The 19,569-nt window shown below is 34.1% G+C and overlaps 1 protein-coding gene across 1 annotated transcript in view; it reads left to right on the forward strand.

Annotated features, from left to right (window-relative positions):
* The first annotated feature begins 3,684 nt into the window (after positions 1 to 3,684).
* The window catches only part of LOC130635420 (putative insulin-like peptide receptor), a 30,454-nt gene continuing 14,569 nt past the window's right edge, over positions 3,685 to 19,569 (forward strand). Inside the window, exons 1-6 of the mRNA XM_057444755.1 lie at positions 3,685 to 3,847; positions 12,773 to 13,200; positions 15,424 to 15,592; positions 16,402 to 16,583; positions 17,854 to 17,995; positions 18,387 to 18,530. Coding sequence (XP_057300738.1) covers positions 3,772 to 3,847; positions 12,773 to 13,200; positions 15,424 to 15,592; positions 16,402 to 16,583; positions 17,854 to 17,995; positions 18,387 to 18,530 — 1,141 coding nt within the window. The 5' untranslated portion in view covers positions 3,685 to 3,771. The remainder of the gene's footprint in view (positions 3,848 to 12,772; positions 13,201 to 15,423; positions 15,593 to 16,401; positions 16,584 to 17,853; positions 17,996 to 18,386; positions 18,531 to 19,569) is intronic.

Raw genomic sequence — 19,569 nt, forward strand, 5'->3', positions numbered from 1 at the left:
ATGAGTTTGAAGCATTTTTAGGTAACCGGAGAATATATATTGTGGTCTATATATCGTGTTCTCCTCGCAAAAATCCTATCAAACGCAATGATTAAAATAATGTAGAAGAAGACAAATTTTTTTTCAACGTATAGGATCCAAAAATGCAAGAGGTGGACGAAGAATTTGCAAAATAAAATGCTTCTCATAAGAATGAAAAATGTAAATACCAGAAAAATGAATGTTTCAAGTATGTTGTCATCATGACGGTTGCCATGAGCAAGGATAGTATAAAACAGACCGCACAGAGAAAATTGACCATTTAGCTGCTACACTAAAGTGTTGTCAGCCCATTTGGTGCCATCTACTGACCGCTAACCGGTTTTTGTGGCAGGCAAGTAAGTTAGAGCAATGCTATTCGTATTCCTGGCGGTAATGTAACATAGTTACAGTCGGAGGGTAGGAAGAACCAACCGTTAGGATGGAATCCCCAAGAACGTTATAATTTTCCGTTACTTACTTATTTACTTATTTACTAAAGACAAAAACACCCAATCCTTGACTCTTTTAATGCCTAAGATGTGCTGTATATTAGCGACGTGCGCATCTTGCATTTCGTTCTATAAATTAAGCAAAAACTGCTTATTTATAGGTTTTGTTGCGTTGTTGCTGCTGAGGAAGAAATGGGGCTGTTTATTTTGCAACTCACATCTTTTTGTCGTGTGAAACTGGATGGGATTTTCTTCTGAGGCTTTTTGTGAGGTATCCCTGGCTTAGTTTGGTTGCACTTGTTCTAGGTGTTCTGAGTTTGAGAAGGGGATGAGAAGCATATGCGTGACCTTCCTGAATTTCATGTTCTTTAAAACTTTTAAGTAACAGTTAAACCTCCCAATCCTATTTGAATTTCACGACAGAACCCTCTTCCACCCTGAGTAAAAGGCCCTGATAAATAGGTTAACTGCATAGGATAAGGCTATGTCAGGATTTTTGTTATTAAAATTAGCCCCCCTCGCCCAAGCTTTCTAGCACAACAAAGAAGTTTTTTTGAATGTACCGTCCACTGTAGTTCAGTTAAAAAATATGAAATGTTAAAAGTTTAAATCTTTAGCTAAGGCGACCCAAGGAGGACTTTCGTTCAGCTCATGTAAATGTCCTGTGAGGCCCCCGTAAACACGGGGACAAAATAGATTCATTCTATATTATTGTAGTGACGATTGTTGTTGCAGGGATAATTTTAAGCTGGCAGCAACTTTTTTAAATATCGTGTCGTCATTCTCTTAATGTTGTAATGTTCACCCATATAAAGGGGGATTTTCACGAAGCAAATTGAACGGCGAATTCGACGGCGAATTCGATGGCGAATTTGCTTTTTAATTTTCACGACAAAATAAATTAGGCGTCAAAGTCATTGTTTACATTAGTTAACCACGTTCTGATTGGTCAAAAACTAGCAGCGAAACATTTAGCCGCCAAAAAGTAGGAACTGCTTCTACTTTTCAGCGAAGCGAATATTTCGATGCAAAATCAAAATAAACAAAACTGCGCATGCTCAGAAACAATTCGCCGTCGAATTCGCCGTTCAATTCGCTTCGGGAAAATCCCACTTAACGGTTTAAAAATGTTGCATTTAGCATGTGATTCTTGATTTCTTTATAAAAGAGGCTGAAAAAAAGTTGAGCGTTTGCCTTCAATTATAATATATTCTGTGAACTCTTGCCGTATAGTGATAGCATATTGTTTGCTCTATTACTTGTCAGAGAGATGTATTTAACGACATCCAACTTTTTTCCGCCAGGAGCCTTCTCTATCAGATTTCCAGATTCATCTTCTCGGTCGACAAAATTGTTAGCTAATTCTGATTTTTTTTTTGGTTTCTTTTGTAATTTTTTTGATAGTTTTAGTGGTTGCTACACGTGCAACATTTTCAGGCGCGTGGATGAAATGAAACATTTTCACGCGCACGAAATCAGTCCCTCCCCCGTGTGTTGTTGCCTCCTAGCTTTAGAGGCATTAGAATTTCCGCGCTAATACACAAAACCACGTGATATCATTTTGATCCGTCGCTTTCGTCAACATTCCGTGATTAGAAAGTCAAAAGATGAAAAAAGACTAGGGTAAAAAATGGCAAATATTTTTTTAGTGTTTTTGTAAAATAATGTTTCTCATATTGTCATTTGTATCTGTGTCCCTATTTTAAAAAGATATATCACATAATGCAGGATAACCTAGCCATATAGCATCAAAACGAGTTTTTACTACAAACTTTACATTCACTGCTATTTATTTGTATTTCCGTTGTTGACTGTTTACTCGTAGCGACAGCTATATTTGCTAGCTCTATTTGTTATAAGCTGACAATTATATTTGTTACTTCCTCAGATAGCTAGAACAACTAACAGTTTTTAGATTTTCGTAGCAAGCTGTAGCCGAGCTAGCTAGCCACATTCAGGAAAAAAACTAGAGTTAAGGTTGCTATTGCTGCTGTCAGTGGGTCACAATTTATCTCTTCTAATTAGGCTATGGACATGGATTCTGCTGTCCATCGCATTTCTTTTGAATGCTCAAAGCATTTTTTTAAGCTAAAAGCTATTGTCAGATGATACTTTATATTTTATGATCATTTTCAGCAAAAATTATCAACATATTTCAATTCAGCATCAACATATATTGAAACAAGCAAAGTTTATACACTAAATACAACTGTCCTTATTAGCAGCCAAACACTGTTTGGCTGCTAATAAATGATCACATAAACTAATGCAGTTAAATATTACGCTAAAAAAAACCTTTGATTTAGAAACCCTGTTTTAAAAATCTTATGAAATTTTTGCTGATAAATCCAAATATGCCACTTATTTTCCTAGAAAGTTGTGTGTTTTTCTTATTTTAAAATTTAATGATAATAATCTGGATCAGAGAATCAAATTTACCTTTTGACCAACTATATTCTTTTATTATTATTTGTGCTATCAGAAGCTTTTTTTTTTTACAGCCATGGTTACATCTGGAACTTTCAAAATGATATTTTTAACACAGCTCGCGTATAGCACAATAGTCTATCCCCTATAGCCTTTAACTATTCCTATGACATATAATTTCAAGTCCTTTAAAGCCAAATACCTGGAAATTGCTTTAAAAAAGATAACTTGTGAGCAACATGTCGTTGTTATTATATATTATGGTGAAAGAAGACAATGAATCTAAAAAGAAGATGCTCATCTATTTTGACTATAGGAAACCTCCTAAGTTATATATATACTATTCTAATTTGAGGTGATGGTCAAAAAGGGGTCAGTCCCACCACAGTCCCAGGTAACCCAAGCCATAAGAGGAAAATTGGGGAGATATCACACTGTGGCCGGTAAATGTTGCATAGAGTTGTTTGGTAGAGCACAGACCCTAATTGGGTCTGCATAGCTTAAAATGAGGCTCCCCATCCAAGCCATTGCCCCTCCTGGAAATTATAGATGGGTATATATATCTCCAATATTTGTAAGGCTAGCAATGTAGAATATGCACATTCGTCTGTCTATTTATCTAATGGAGCATTTATGTTATTCAGTCATTTTTAGTAATGTTTTTTTGTGTTTTTTAAATATTTCAGAATTTATTTGCCTATATATTTAAGTATTTCAATGAAAATAGATTTTCTATGCTGACTATAATAAAATTGTAGTCCTTATTAAACAACCTAAATTTCAATGTATCAGATTTTGTCTTTAGGCTATTATTAGAAAATAGTAACATGCACTAACATTGAGTGGGTATGTATGAGAAGCATCTGCAAACGAAATGCTGAAGGCATGGGTTATCATTGTTTGTATTGTATATCTGCCAGTAACACGTGCAGAAAAACAATTTTATATAGGTAGGTTCTTTTATTTAGTTTTTTTACTTTAAATATTTAATTTTGTAGTCTTGGATATTTCATCTAAAATCTATTGTATTGCATATTTTATCGCACTGTTGTCTGCAAATTTTTTATTATCTCGCCTGCGAAGATAGTATTGGTTTCCAACTCCTATCTAAGTAACTAACTATGTTCTAACTGGTCAATTGCAAGTCATCAACGCGTTTTTTTTGACTATGTTCTAACTGGTCAATTGCAAGTCATCAACGCGTTTTTTTTGACGTAATTTTTTTTTAGAAAAATCGCCTTCGGGTGAGTTCGAACCCATGACCTGTAGGTTCATATTATGACGTCTTAGCTAAATAAGCTATTAGGCCTTGAGTACAAATATTTAATTTGACGGCTTTTAATAATCATTTGTAAAACTGCTTCGTTGTTATTTATTGATGCGAAATCCAAAAGTTTTTTAAATTTCTTTTTGCAAAAGATTTCTCTCAATGAAATAAATTTGTGTTGTAACTTTCAAGTTCTAAGAATAATCCTAATGAATTTCCCCATTAAAAGAATTTCATAAAAATTTCTATGCTGTACTTTTAAGATAAGGCTCTTAGATGTATGGGACATAAAAATTTCACATGTAGGTATCTAATAAATAAATATAATAAGTCAGTAAGTATCATAGCCATGGTTCATTTCCCTCACGCCAGGAACAGCTGTATATAAATCAATTTTTAGGTTTTGTTAGATGACCCCATTATAAAATCAAAAATATATTTTTGCAGTGATGTGTGATTGACATTGATATGCGAGATAGTTTATTTAGACAGTTTATGCATCTTGTTTATATATATATGTTAAAAAAAATAGTATATATATATTTAGTTGCTTTTGTGATGTTTACCATTCTATTACTTTTCTTTGCCATTACTTCAATTAACAGTAAATTGAAAAAGATTGCAATAGCTTGAAAGTAAAAATCATAACTTCATAATACAAAAAGCGAATAAACGACTATTTCAATGTACCGTATTTTCCGGTCTATAACCCGCGGGTTATAAGTGTTAAACTCGCAGTATGTGTATGACTAACCTGTAGGCTATCTTCACAGTTCTCCTAATAACGCAACACCAAATAAACCCAATTGATTTATACACAACACAATATATACCACTATTCTAAACACAATGATTTCACCAGCAAGATTGGTTCAACACAAGTAAACCCCACTGCCAATTGATTCTTATCAGTATTAGCCTAGAATGGAAGATTAACAATCTCCCTCTATTTTTTTCTGCACGTTGTTCAGTTTATGCGGCTATGGGAGGAATTTATAGCAACTCCTACTCGCTTAGTATAGTGGTCCTGAGGAGAAATTGGCTTTTCACCAATGCCCTCTACTATACAAGTCTTGATCAAACAGTTACCGAAGACTATTCTTTCTTGGGTCCTTAGTTGTGTGATGCCAAGTGCTAAGTGGTGTTTCAGCAATGAATTCTGAAAAATAAAACTCAAAAAAAACTTTATAAAAAAAACATTTTGAAAACACAAATTTGATTGGTCGCTAATACTCATCATGACCATTTTGTAGCACATTCTGTAGAAGTGTGCTATTTGCTCCTTGCTTTGTTAACACATCTGCTAACTGATGTTTGGTGGGAGTCCACTTCAATATAACTTCCTTTTGATTGATGTTCTGTCTGAGAGAAGCCATGTCAACTCTTGATCGCTTATCTTCTAAAGCTTTTGTTGAATATGCAGCTTCATACAAAGATTTGTTATCTGTGTAGCACAAGATACCTTCTAGATCTGTCTTCAAAATTTCCATTATTACATTTTTCACCCAGATACATGCATCAATACCATTAACAAGTGCTAAGGTTTCTGCTGCAAGTGTGCTACGCGCAACTCTCTTAATCTTTTTTGACTGCCATGTGATAGGTGTCGTGGTGTTCTCAACACCTTTAAGAAAAACAAAAATTCCACTTGGAGAGCTTCCGTCATGTAGATTTCCAAATGAGGGGTCAGCGTACTTGAACCAATAAAATAAAGCCTCATCAAATAAAGACATTTTCATTCCCAAACCAATTAACTGTTCCTTTACTCGTACATACCAAGCTCTTAAAGCATCAGCAAGGCCATATACCACTTTATTCAATTTCCAAAGAACCCCTATTACGTTTGCTTCCTTTGGGGGTTTTATAATTACTTTTCTATCAATCAGGTTACCTTGAAGAAATGCTGTTTTGACATCTAAGGTGTGGCATTCCCATTCGTTAGTTGCTGACATTGTGAGTACAATTCGCAGACTTTCTTTTGAAAACGTTGGGGAGTCGTTAGTCAGATTTTGAACCTCCTCTTCTTCAAAACCTCTTATGACCAAACGAGCTTTGACAATTTTGTTGCCCTCTATATTTTTTGTTGTGATTACCCATCTTGTAGATATTGTAGATTGACTTCTGTCTTCAACAGTGGAGAAAACATTGTTGTCTTGCCAGTTGGTTAATTCTTTAAATTTCGCATTCAAGACCTCGTCTTCAATAGTTGCTTTTATCGCTAATAATACTTCTTCAGTGTCATTGGCTTCAACGACCAGTTGCCATTCACTCACACATCTTTTGAAATCTAACCAATATTTCACCTGTGTCTTCATTTTGCACATTTAAACAGTTGCCATATTGCCTGCCTTCTTTTCCTTTTCTACTCACTTTACCTGCTCTACTGTGAACTAATCCTTTAATCCACTCACTGTCCGGAGTTAGCTTATAGATGGCTCTGGTTTTTAACTTTGGTATTCCTTGAAATATAGAGGTATTGCCTTTTTTTCATTGACTGTGGTTTTACTTTTTAATGTTTTATTAGATCTTTCTTTTATTGATATCCCATTTATTTGTGACTTATCAATGGCTGCATCCTCAGTTACTGGTGCTTCTGTTACTGGTACTTCCATAGTATTACTTTCAAGATCAACTATGTCAAAAATTTCAATGTGAAACACAGTTATCCAACTGCATAGTTGTTACTTCTGGGCTCTTTCCAGAGTCTTGTGATGGTTTCTGTGAATGTACAACCGACAAATGTGGACTCTCACATAACTTGCACCATGCGTGACAAGTACTTGTTTATTTTCTTGTCCAATTACAGTGCCTGGTCCATGCCGTTTTTCGCTCTCTTTTCTTTTATAAAAGACTTTATCTCTAGTTACATACTGCACATCTTTGTAACACTGGACATTATGCCGCAATGCTCTACGTATTCTTTCAGAAGATTCTGCTGCTATGAATGCTCTTTGTGATGCATGCATCACAGCAAGGTTATGGGCCACAGTCTTACTTGAAACTGTATCATTAATGGCTGGTAACTGATCAGTGAGGATGCAGGGATAGTCATAGTTTTTACCAAAAACAAGCTGGTTTGGTGAGAATCCATTGTTGTTTGATAAAAAAGTTTTGGCACTAATAGCCCAGAAAAGTGCTCGATTAGGTGTACATTTTGTATCCTCTATAATCTTACTCAGCATTTCGTTAATGATACCATTGTGTCGCTCTGATAGCCCATTCGACCAAGGACTTTCGGCTGCTGTTGTGGAAAACCTTATGTTAAATTGCTCACACATTTCTTCATACACTTTATTGATAAATTTTCCTCCATTGTCAGCCAGAAACTTTCTTGGTTGACTAAATCTTGTTAACCAAATTTCAAAGATAATGTCTGTTATCACATCTTCATCTTTTGTCTTTGTTGACTTTGAAGATAAAAATCGTGTGAAAGTATCTGTGATATAAATAAACCACAATAATTGTGAAAGTTGCACTAAATCTAAAGCCATACACTCATTGAATTCCGACGACATTGGTAAGCCAACAATATGACGTGGTCTTGGTTTTCTATACTTAAGGCATACTTTACAAGAGTGTGAGACATTATCAATTAATTTCATGATTTCACTCCGGTCCTCTAAAAAGGAATTTGATGCTTTAATAAGAGATTTTAATTTCTCAGCCCTTGGATGACAGAACTGACGATGAAGTTTGACGATCTTGCTCTTTTTGGATTTTTCACTTGCGCATACAAAGGCAACTTGAGGAAGCAAGTGGTCATAATTCTTTTCATCTAATTCTATTCTGTTGTTGTTTAAAGGTATGCAACAGTGACCTGTGGTGGTAAATTTTAAAGGATGGCATTCTCCAAACATTTTAACAGTATCGTTGCTAAAATCTAAAACTGATCTGCTTTTCTCATAGATGTTTTACTCAAAAGCAAAGGTATTTCATTGGGTACAACTTCTGTTTCTAGACTAACCTCTTTTGAACTAATGATTACAGGTAAGATTACTCGTTTTATGGAACAAACTGCTTCGCTATCTCCAAATTTAAATCTTTTTCCACCTGGATACTCTTCTAGCAGTTTATCACTATCAATATTATCAATGAAACATTGGTACCAATTCTTACCACAGACTGTTTTGGTACAACCACAGTCTAAAACTGCACATGACAAAGTTTACCAACAAGGGATTGCATTTCACTTTCTTTAATTTTAGAAAAAAATGTAACTTTTGAACGACTCTCTTCCTTTTTCACATCTTCAGACTCCTGATTCTCATAAGAATGAGGACAATTCATAGCCCAGTGATAAATGGACTGACAAATATTGCACTTTGAAATATTTCCAAATTCATCAGGCGGATTCATTACTCTGTTACTGGATCTCATTTTCCTCCATCCATATCTTTGATTTGGTGATGCAGCCCTTCCTCTTTTAAACCTTGAACGCTGATATCCACCTCTTTTAGTAAAGTAATTCTGCTCCGTAGAATCTGCACTTGCCTGTAAAACAGGATCTATCTTTACAGCATCATTTGACACAGATGAGGCCACAGTATCACCAAATATTTTCTTTAACTGTAATACCATTGAATCATAGCGTAATTCATTTATAGTTGCTCTAGCCAACTGTTGCTGCTCTGGTGTAAGATTAGCGCTTTGAAAAACTCGGTATGCCAAAACTCCATCAGGAAGTTCCATACGGTGAACTTGGATTTTGTGATATGATCGTTCAAACTCTATAAGGTAATCATTCATGCTCATCTCAGAGGGTCGTTTAAATTTTTCAAAGGTTTCATAAGCCAGGTACGGAGTTTGATTTTCATTCTTTAAGTAAATTTTGTCCAATCTGTCAGTAATAGCTTTTACCCCAGTTGTGGCACTGATTTGTTCAATTTCCAATTCCAATACTGCTTCTTTAGCTTTTCCTATTAATCCCATGAATATAGCTGGCCCTTGTTTTTCTGCCTTTAGTTCTGTGAGTGCTTACCATATTTGAACTTCTTTTTTTCCAGTCTTTATAACTGGACTCTGTATTCAATGATGGTGGCGGTACCTAACTTTTTGACATTTCTCTATGATACTTTGCAATTTATTCCTCTGCTACCATTTGTTAAACTCACAGTATGTGTATGACTAACCTGTAGGTTATCTTCACAGTTCTCCTAATAACGCAACACCAAATAAACCCAATTGATTTAGACACAACACAATATATACCACTATTCTTAACACAATGATTTCATTAGCAAGGTTGGTTCAACACAAGTAAAACCCACCACCAATTGATTCTTATTAGTAATCGCCTAGAATGGAAGATTAACAATAAGTTCATTTTTACGACTTCCACCCCTGGTGTGGGCTATAATGTGCGGTTTATGTGATAGGTTTTATTAAATTTTCAATTATGTTTTTTCTATTGTATTTTCTTGTGAAATTTAAAGTTTTTACATTCAATGAAGAAAATAGTACATCATCATTCTACAGAGACTTAGCCTGCCATTTGGTGGGCTATGAGAAAATTAGGTGTGGATGAGTGGCTAGTTACGATGGTACAGTCTATGTACAGCAATGCTAGAAGTCGTGTCAGGATTAACGATTCACTTAGTGATGAATTTAGTGTAAATGTTGGTGTACATCAGGGTTCTGTACTTAGTCCTTTGTTGTTTGTTCTAGTCTTAGAGCGCTGTCGATGGAGTTCAGAGCAGGTTGTCCATGGGAGTTATTGTATGCAGATGATTTGGTTCTCATAGCGGAGTCGATGGAAGAATTAGTTGAAAAGTTTCAGAAGTGGAAGAAAGGACTAGAAGAGAAAGGGCTAAAGGTAAACACAGCAAAGTCTAAAGTCGTGATTAGTAGCATTGTGGCCAAGTGTGACCTTGTAGTTGGAAAGTGGCCTTGTGGAGTTTGCAGGAAAGGGGTTGGTAGTAACTCAATTTTTTGTCAGACTTGCAAGCATTGGGTACATAAAAAGTGTAGTAGTATTGGTGGAAGGTTAAGAGCGGACATTCAGTTTGTATGTAAGCATTGCAAAGGTGAGATTACGAAAATGAAATATTTCCAGCTTCAATGATGTACAACAGTGGCTCGTTGCAGGATAGGTTCTGCTTAAAAAAAGTTCAGAGAGTTACTTCCTTTGTTGACTAGCAGAGTCTTGTCAATTGAGTTAAAAGGTAGGTTGTATGAGGCCTGTGTAAGAAGTGTTATGTTGAATGGTAGTGAGACATGGGAAGTGAAGCAGGAAGATCTTGACCGTTTAGAAAGGAATGATATGAGAATGGTTAGGTGGATGTGTAACGCCAGTCTGAGAGACAGAAAGAGTTAAGAAGCAGGCTAAGTATCCGTAGAATTAGAGATGTTATCCAGATGAAAAGATTGAATTGACTGGGGCACTTTGAAAGAATGGAGGGGGATAATTGGGTAAGAAAGTGTAGAGACTTGATAGTTCCTGGGGCAAAGCACAGAAGCAGACCGAGAAAGACTTGGCAAGAGGTTATAAGGACAGACTTGATACAGAGGAAGTTTAGTTTAGATCTAACACAGTCTAGATCAGATTGGAAGAGGGTCATTAATATACCCCGTCCAACCCATGCTAGCATGGAAAACGGACAAGAATGATAATGATGATGAACTATGTTATTTCATTTTTTTACACAGTGAAATTGCTTTAACTTTTTATTGCTTGCCAGTGCTTATATTTCGAGCTCTCTCTGAAACACAATGCTGAAGATCATTTTTCTTTTGTGTTGAATGTAATTTTAATCTATTTATATCTTTGCGATCACATTGAGCACATTGAAATGATTTGCTTCTCGTAACAGAGCAATATAGCAGGTATCATTTTTACGTTTAATTGACACGTATTTCACAACCTAGTGCCCAGGACTTAATTATTAATTTCTGTTAAAAATATTGAAAAATGTTAAATTTAAAGTATAGATGATAATTATCTTTTTTTATCTTCGCTACCTTTGAACAACAAGTGGCCACTGAAAATATCAAAAATAAATATAAAATACAATTAATAAGATACACGCAACTATCTCCTCCTCATTCCCACCGCTTATTTTATCATGCACACTGTGATTGCTGAGTTATAAAAAGATAACAAAATTCTATAAACATTAGAAAAGAACGTTTCAAACTTTGCTGTTACAGACAATCCATGATATTTATTATGCTGTTTATTTTTATGACAAAAAAACTTAAATATACATAAAAGACAAAGATTTTACTTTAGGTTTATAACCTAATAGGGTGTTTTTTTATTTGTTTGTTTGTTTAATCGCAGGAAGCAGAGTTATTAATGGCTGAAGCTAATGTCTACAAATAAAAAGAAAACAGCATTGTCTGATTCAGTACTGTTGGCATTAGCAGAAGATCGACTTGTCAAAATAATTTTAATTCATTATTATTTCGGCAATCGGAGACAAGGAAGTTAAGACTGAGAGAGTCCCTAGTTCAGACACTTGGTTCTTGTGTCTGAGGTTCACGAGTTTAAATGTCCCACACTTGAATACGCTGAATTTTTTTCTTAACACGATGCAGGTTATGCAAAGGTGGGGGTAAGTAAAACACATTGATTGAAATTTTATGCGGGTTTTACGAAGGTGTGGGCTATCTGATAGCATCTAGTTTAAAACTCCCTAAAAAAGCTCAGCTGCGGGTTATACGATGTGCGGATTATATACCAGAAAAAACGGTATGATCATTAACTTGAAGGGATCACGCTGTACTTTTGCAAGTTAGACTTTCTATAAGATTTTCATAGTAAATTGCGAATAACATATTCACTTTTTGTTAAAATGGTAACCCAGAATAGCTTTTACCTATTTATTTTTCATCATGCTTGACCACACTGCTGCAACCTTCTTTGTTAAATCTGATTTTTTCTTGTGGCATGAGACCCTTCAGTCCTGCTTTAATTATAGCCAAAACAGATGCCTTTTCATCGCAAAGTAAAAAAAATGTTCTCTATGAACGATTATTTTTTGTTAAAAGAAAATAAAAAAAAATTCTACCACAATGTTCTTTATATATAAATGATTATTTTTTTAAAAAATAAAAAAATTCTGCATAATTTTTTTCACACCGCTAAGCATACGAACAGAAAAATTAAATGTGTATGATTTTTTATATCACAGGGCTTTTATTTAAGATGCATGTTGTGCATGATTTTTTTTTCAAAGGACTTTTATTATAGACCCAGGTTGTGAAATTTACAGATCATTCAACATGTCTCACGTTTGTGTATCTTTTTTATTTCAAAAAGTCTTATTTTAATGGGCAAATAAAAGGTAACAAATGTATCCAGGTGTAACTATTAACCCATAAAAAGTTATGTACAAAATTTTAAGAGTGGGGATCCCCCACCCCTCCAGAACTAACAGGGTTAAGGGTGCTTACAGCCTTTGTAATTTGTGACAGAACCCGGCGTGTGCCGATGTAATGACTAAGATATTTTCGAAACATTTACCTTCACATCTGCAATCATTTGCTGTGGTAAAAATTGCACAGCTGCAAGGAGGTTTCTTTTGTTACGGTGGTCACATTTTTGCAATCGGACTTGAAACATTGTTGCATATCAGAAATATTTCTAACATTTTCTTTTTTACTTTAGGCTGCCATGGTCCTAAGGAAGTGACTCTTTGGATATCTCCAAGTGGTTATTGCTTTAGGGACAGTGTTGTTTGGTGTAAACGTCTGCGCAATTGTACCACCTTTGACGGAAATTTAATAATAAGAAGCACTATGCGAACAACTCATCCAAAGTATAATCAAGTAAAGGCATATTTTCCACTGCTGCGAGAGATTACTGGATTTTTTGCCATTACATTTTACGAGCAACGAACTTTTGATTTACTGCCCAATCTGTCTGTAATTCGAGGTGTCAATCTAATTGGAAACTATGCACTTGTGGTCTATTTCAATGGCCTGAAATGGATGTATTTTCCCAGATTAACAACTATACTACATGGTGGTGTTCGAATTGATAGAAATATTAAATTGTGCTATGCTAAAAGTGTACAATGGAAATCAATTGTTAAGGTAATTAGCCTTGAAATTTTTTTACCCGATGATATTGTATATTTCCAGGACTAGGTAACTTGATATTGAATATGTAAAAACAGATATTTTTTATCCCACCTCAGATCAAAATAAGTCTTTTGATAGTTGAAAAGTTTGAGAAGTGGAAGAAAGGACTAGAAGAGAAAGGGCTGAAGGTAAACACAGCAAAGTCTAAAGTCATGATAAGTAGCATTGCAGCCAAGTGTGACCTTGTAGTTGGAAAGTGGCCTTGTGGAGTTTGCAGGAAAGGGGTTGGTAGTAACTCAATTTTTTGTCAGACTTGCAAGCATTGGGTACATAAGAAGTGCAGTAGTATTAGTGGAAGGTTAAGAGCTGACGTACAGTTTGTATGCAAGCGTTGCAAAGGTGAGATTATAGAGAATGAAGTATTTCCAGCTTTAATGATGTACAACAGTGGCTCGTTAGAGATAGTTAAGAACTTCTGTTACTTAGGTGATATGTTGGGCAGTGAAGGGGGTGTTGGAAGAAGTGTTACTTGCAGGATAGGTTCTGCTTGGAAAAAGTTTAGAGAGTTACTTCCTTTATTGACTAGTAGAGTCCTGTCAATTGAGGTAAAAGGTAGGTTGTATGAGGCCTGTGTAAGAAGTGTTATGTTGTACGGTAGTGAGACATGGGCAGTGAAGCAGGAAGATCTTGACCGTTAAGAAAGGAATGATATGAGAATGGTTAGGTGGATGTGTAATGCCAGTCTGAGAGACAGAAAGAGTTCAGATGAGCTAAGAAGCAGGCTAAGTCTCCGTAGAATTAAAGATGTTATCTAGATAAGAAGATTGAATTGGCTGGGGCACTTGGAAAGAATGGAGGAGGATAATTGGGTAAGAAAGTGTAGAGACTTGATAGTTCCTGGGGCAAAGCCCAGAGGCAGACCGAGAAAGACTTGGCAGGAGGTTATAAGGACAGACTTGATAGAGAGGAAGTTGAGTTTAGATCTAACACAGTCTAGATCAGATTGGAAAAGGGTCATTAATATACCCCGTCCAACCCATGCTAGCATGGAAAACGGACGTTAAGCCGAGAATGATGAATGATGATGATGATGATGATAGTTTATTTGATGCAATCAGAACAATTTTGAACTCAAATCTCCTTAATAACTCTTTGTTAGATAAATACGATGTCATACATTATTTTCATCTGCATGTAAGAAAATGATAGCTATTATAAGTAATGAAAAAAAACTATCATAGGATGAGCATCTCTATAATAATGTAGAGATGCTTTTTTTTATCTTTTTGTGCACGAGAAAAAAGTTGTCTTATGGAAACACAAAATGCGATATAAAAAGGACAGGTGAATCTGTGGATTTATCCACAGGGTATTAAGTAGTGTATTATATGTATATTTTTCCATATATGTTTACCCAAGCCAACAGGATTAACAAAATAATGTTAATTTTTTAATACCCATTTTTACCTTCTTAAAAGTGGGATTTTACAGACCTTGTTGCATTTGTGTATATGTCTGTTTTTTTCCTTAAAATATGCCTAGTAATGTTGTTAGGTTTACTTGACTACTCTCATTAGTAGTAACTAGTCGATAAGGCTTGTGGAGAAATCCACTTAGGCAGAAGGGCAATGGGAAAATAGGTTGTTTTAGATTTTTGCTGACGTCAGCAGTGGATATACAAAACGAAATTCAGTTTATTCGTTTCCTGTAATGTGCAGAGATTGAAACACTGATGACAACGGTTAAGAAGAAGATAGAAAGGTTTCATAATTTTGCAGACGTCAGCAAAGTACCTAATAAAACTATCAAAAACTATCAGACGTCAGAAAATTACCTAATAAAACTATCAAAAATTTTTCTTTCGAAATTCATAAACCCGTTGCCTTTATCGCATAGATCTTGAAACCCTGATCAAGAAAATGTATAGGATCATTACTTTTGACAAACGATTGCAGAGATATTGGGGGTTTTATTTTAATTTAAACATTTTCTCTTTTAATTTTTATTTCACCACTTACTTTTAACATTCAGTTTATGGTGTGCATCTTTTCCTAAAACATTTGAAACCGTAGGATAAAAAGGTTAGTATTGGGTTCAACACATCTAGGTGATACAACCTAACACATCCAGATGACGCAATCCATTTTCTAAAAAATATTTCAAATCATACGAGAAAAAAGAAGTGCATTTTTTTAGTAAAATAACCTATCCTGTCTTACTTGTTAATATTTTCAGGATAGAGATCAATCTGAGAAATTTGGCATAGTTATCGAGTCGAACAATTTGAATTGTGGCAGCGGTTGTTACAGTGATTCTTGTCATGCTGCTGCTGGACATAGTGATGATCCAATTGCTCAGTATTGTTGGGGCCCTGGGAATGCACATGACCATCAATGTCAGGAATGTAAGTTTGGCCCAATCTACTCCAATTTGTTTTCGAACCATTTTCAGTGTGTTTTATTCATATTTCCATTACTTATATTCTTTTGCTTGTTACTATTACAATGAAAACAAAATGTTTTTTATTTTAATCATCTTGTCTTTTCCTATTTTCATAATTGGGTATAATAGACATAGCATGTGCTATTAATATAAAAGAGTTATATGCTTACATCATGTTTTAATCAGAATTTATAACATTTTGATTTACTGTGGTCCTGGAGCCACTTGAAACAATTCAAAAACTGACTTCTTTTTACAAAATCAAGATACACAATATCTAAAAAATTCACAGAAATTTTTTATAAAACAGGAACTACAAATTCAATGTTTCCATATATAATGTGCAGGATAAAACCTCAATCAAATAAACACTGGTGGTGTAGTGTCACAACATCGACATAGATTAAGCAAAATTTTTTAAAGAAAAAACATTAACAATCCCAAGCAATTACCTTTTGAAGTAAATGCCCTTTGCAAATAATTACCCCTGCTCATATAAGGTGCTCAGGTAAAATTTAATGTTTTTATTAAAGACCCTGGGTGTTTAATGAATCCTATACAATATATGTTTTTTATATGCACGTGAAGCCTTAAAACAGTCAAATTAAAATAGCTATAAGAAAAAACACATATCCGAAGGATTTACCAAGGCGAGCAATATGCTTTGGTATGTGCTTTAACAAATTTCCCTATCTTAGCCTAAATATGCTTACGAGTGTTGTGCTTATGTAAAAATGATGTATGTGTGGTTCACTAATTTTAACTTTTTAGTTTGCGATAATCAGTGTGCATTACATGGTTGCGTAAGAGGTCATACAAACAAATGCTGCCACAAAGAATGTTTGGGAGGTTGTACCTCTGCTGATTCAACTTTTTCTTGCAATGCCTGCAAACATTACCGAGTTGAGGCAACAGGAGAATGTGTTTCAAAGTGTCCAAAGACTTATGTTTTGGTATGTATTTATATATGTTTTTTTTTTTTGAAAAATTGACCTTAACCAGATATTAATTTTGCATAGTCGCTTTATTGTTAGAATTCTTGCTATATCTATACTTTTATTGCAAGAGAGCATTTAGCCTAGAAGAAATAGTTAAGTTAGTGGTTTGTGCTTTGTGATACTCCTGTACTCAGATAATATTGTTCGATTACCCCTCTGATATAATCAACATGTCTTTTAATTTAAATGCTATCCTGTAATGCTTAATATTTTTGCCAGCAGCATTGAAAATATTTTATATTGGTTATTATGATGGTTTTATAACTTTGTTTGTCATTTCTTAGTAAGATATAGTAAACGTTAACTCTGTGAAAAAAGTTTGTAAGCAAGTTGAATAACAAATTATGGCAGTCTAAAAACTTTGTAAGAAAGATAAGAGAATATAACGATGGGAAATATTCTAAATAAAATATACAACGTCTATTGTTTATTAAGGGGAACATCTAGTAAAAAATATTTAATAATTAAACATTTTTATTTTGATAATTATATTATCAAAATTATATAATTATACAAGTTATATATATAAAAATATGTCTAATAGCATCCAAGATGACATTTTATCATGGATTTTTATGACGTTAATATATAGAAGGTAAAAGCAAAAAAGAAAAAAGTCAAGATTTAAGGGCCATGATTTTTTTGAAAAGAAGTGCAATATGTAGAAAATTTTCTGGAATTAATGTACATAGTAACTTTTCAATGATTTTTGTCTGGAAGAAAAAGAATATAAATGGCTTTTGCACACATAATATTCTTGATTTTTTATACAAAGTGTGTTTGCACTAATTCATGTTTAAATATAAAAAAGTATGTATTTAGCTCATGTGCTGGTGCAAGTTAAAACAGGTGCACTAACGAGTCATAGCACACCTTCCTAATGTGAATGGCAGATTGCAACCAAACTTAGAACGCTTTTTTACATACCGTGTAATTTTTTTCTAACAAAGAAAAATTAAACTATGGTGTAGAAAAATTAGATTACAGTGTAGAATTTTTTTTTGGTATGCCATGGGAAGTTTTTTTTAAGACGCTTCAAGCTTTAATAATATGCCATTTTATGTGACGTATTTATACTGTATTTTCAACATATATTTTCAGTGAGTATTCCAAAGTATGTCATAAGTAGTAGAGTTTTTTAGGTGGCTAAAGTAGAAAAGAACATTGATACAAATAAGATACATAGCATTATTTACCGGTTATCACAATATTTTCTATTCTTTAGGTAAAGAATTTGTTTTGCGTAAAATCTTGTCCAAACTATTTTTTGTTAAATGGTGAATGTGTGAAGGAGTGTCCGGCTGGTTACCTAGAGAAAGCAAACAACAAATGCATAAAGTGTTCTGACCCATCACAATGTCCTCGAGGTATTAAATTTTCTTTTTATTTCATGCTGTATTTTATATTGCCGACAGTTTAATTCAGATTGCCTCAAATGTTTTAGCAGATCTTTGTCAAGTTTAACCTTTGTCAGTGCCTGCAGAGGCTGGTTTTATAACTTAAAAATGGCAGAAATATACAACCGTAATTATAATGCTAATTAGTAGGTCATAGATAAATCCACAGGTTCACTGGCCCTTTTTACATTGTATTTGCTCTTTTATGTGTTTATAACCAGACTACTGGATCGTACAAAGATAGGCAGACAGTTGTTAGTCTTAATGTAGAAATTTGTGATATTCAGGGTTATTGTGTTCAGTAATGTTCACAGCTTTAAATTTTAAAGATCTGTCTGCATAAACATTTTTTTTAATTTAGTATGTAAATTAAAAGGTGAAATGGTAGACAGAGAACGCTACAAAGGTGCATTGATTCGAGTTCCAGCAGATATTAAACTGAAAGGATTGAGTGGTTGTACTGAGATCATTGGAAGTTTGAGGTTTGAGTTACAAGAAGGAACTGGTAATGTTTTTGTTGCGAAAGTTATGTCTCTGTTTTTGTATCATTTAAAATACTACTTCACTATAACACTTTTACTTGTTTACGGATTTTTAACAAAGAAACTAGACACCTTTACACATTTTTTTTAGTATCGGCTGTTAATAGTTGGTAGTGCAGGTCCCTATTCTGGCTGAGAAACAACGGAGGGCGCTTTTTTAGCCCTCCATTTCAATATTATGTTATAACGTCTTAAGCATACACTTTAAGGGACTAATATTTGGTGACTTAATTTGTACGTAGATTCAGGATAGTCAAAAAAGTTTTGGCAAGACACCACATCCGTTGTCTTGATGACTCAACTGTTAACTTAACATGTGCTCTTAAAAAAAATTGGACCAAAAAATTATTTTTCTTGAATTATCCTTATCAACAATTCCAAAGTCATACTATACTCTTTGTTGCTTCTATCAAGTAATTTTATACATATAAACATTAAAAACAATTTTTTTATTCCTGTGTTTCACTATTTTTTAAGATAAAATGCCATCATCTTGGGCTGAATGACGTCAGCCAATTTACCTCCAGTGTGCTAACAATCATGCCAAGTTGCAATACGATGTCTTCTTCGTTACTTACAGGGGTGCCTTTTGAGCAGCGCCAACAAAAAGACTAACCTGAATATGAATAAATTAAATGAATCATTTAGGATGATATCAGAACTTGTTGATTATGTATATTGTTAGAAATTATATTGTTCTCATAAATCTTATTTTTCTGTTCTGAACAGTTCTGTAACAATATAATGCTAATCTCAGTATTTTTCTTTCCACTTGAATATCTACTTTTTTCACATAAAAAGAATCACAACACACAACTAAATTTTGAACCATGTGGAACCTAACTTACAAACGAAAGTGTTATTACTTGAAAACTAAAAAATATAATAGGGAAACTAGATATTGAGGGATGGTAACAGAAATTGTCACAATCCGCCACATTTCTGACAGAATAAAATCTTTTTAAATCAAACAAGAATAGGTCCTGAATTGAAGAAAATCAA

The sequence above is a fragment of the Hydractinia symbiolongicarpus genome, chromosome 1 (genome assembly GCF_029227915.1).
Source record: "Hydractinia symbiolongicarpus strain clone_291-10 chromosome 1, HSymV2.1, whole genome shotgun sequence".
NCBI classification, from domain to species: Eukaryota; Metazoa; Cnidaria; class Hydrozoa; order Anthoathecata; family Hydractiniidae; genus Hydractinia; species Hydractinia symbiolongicarpus.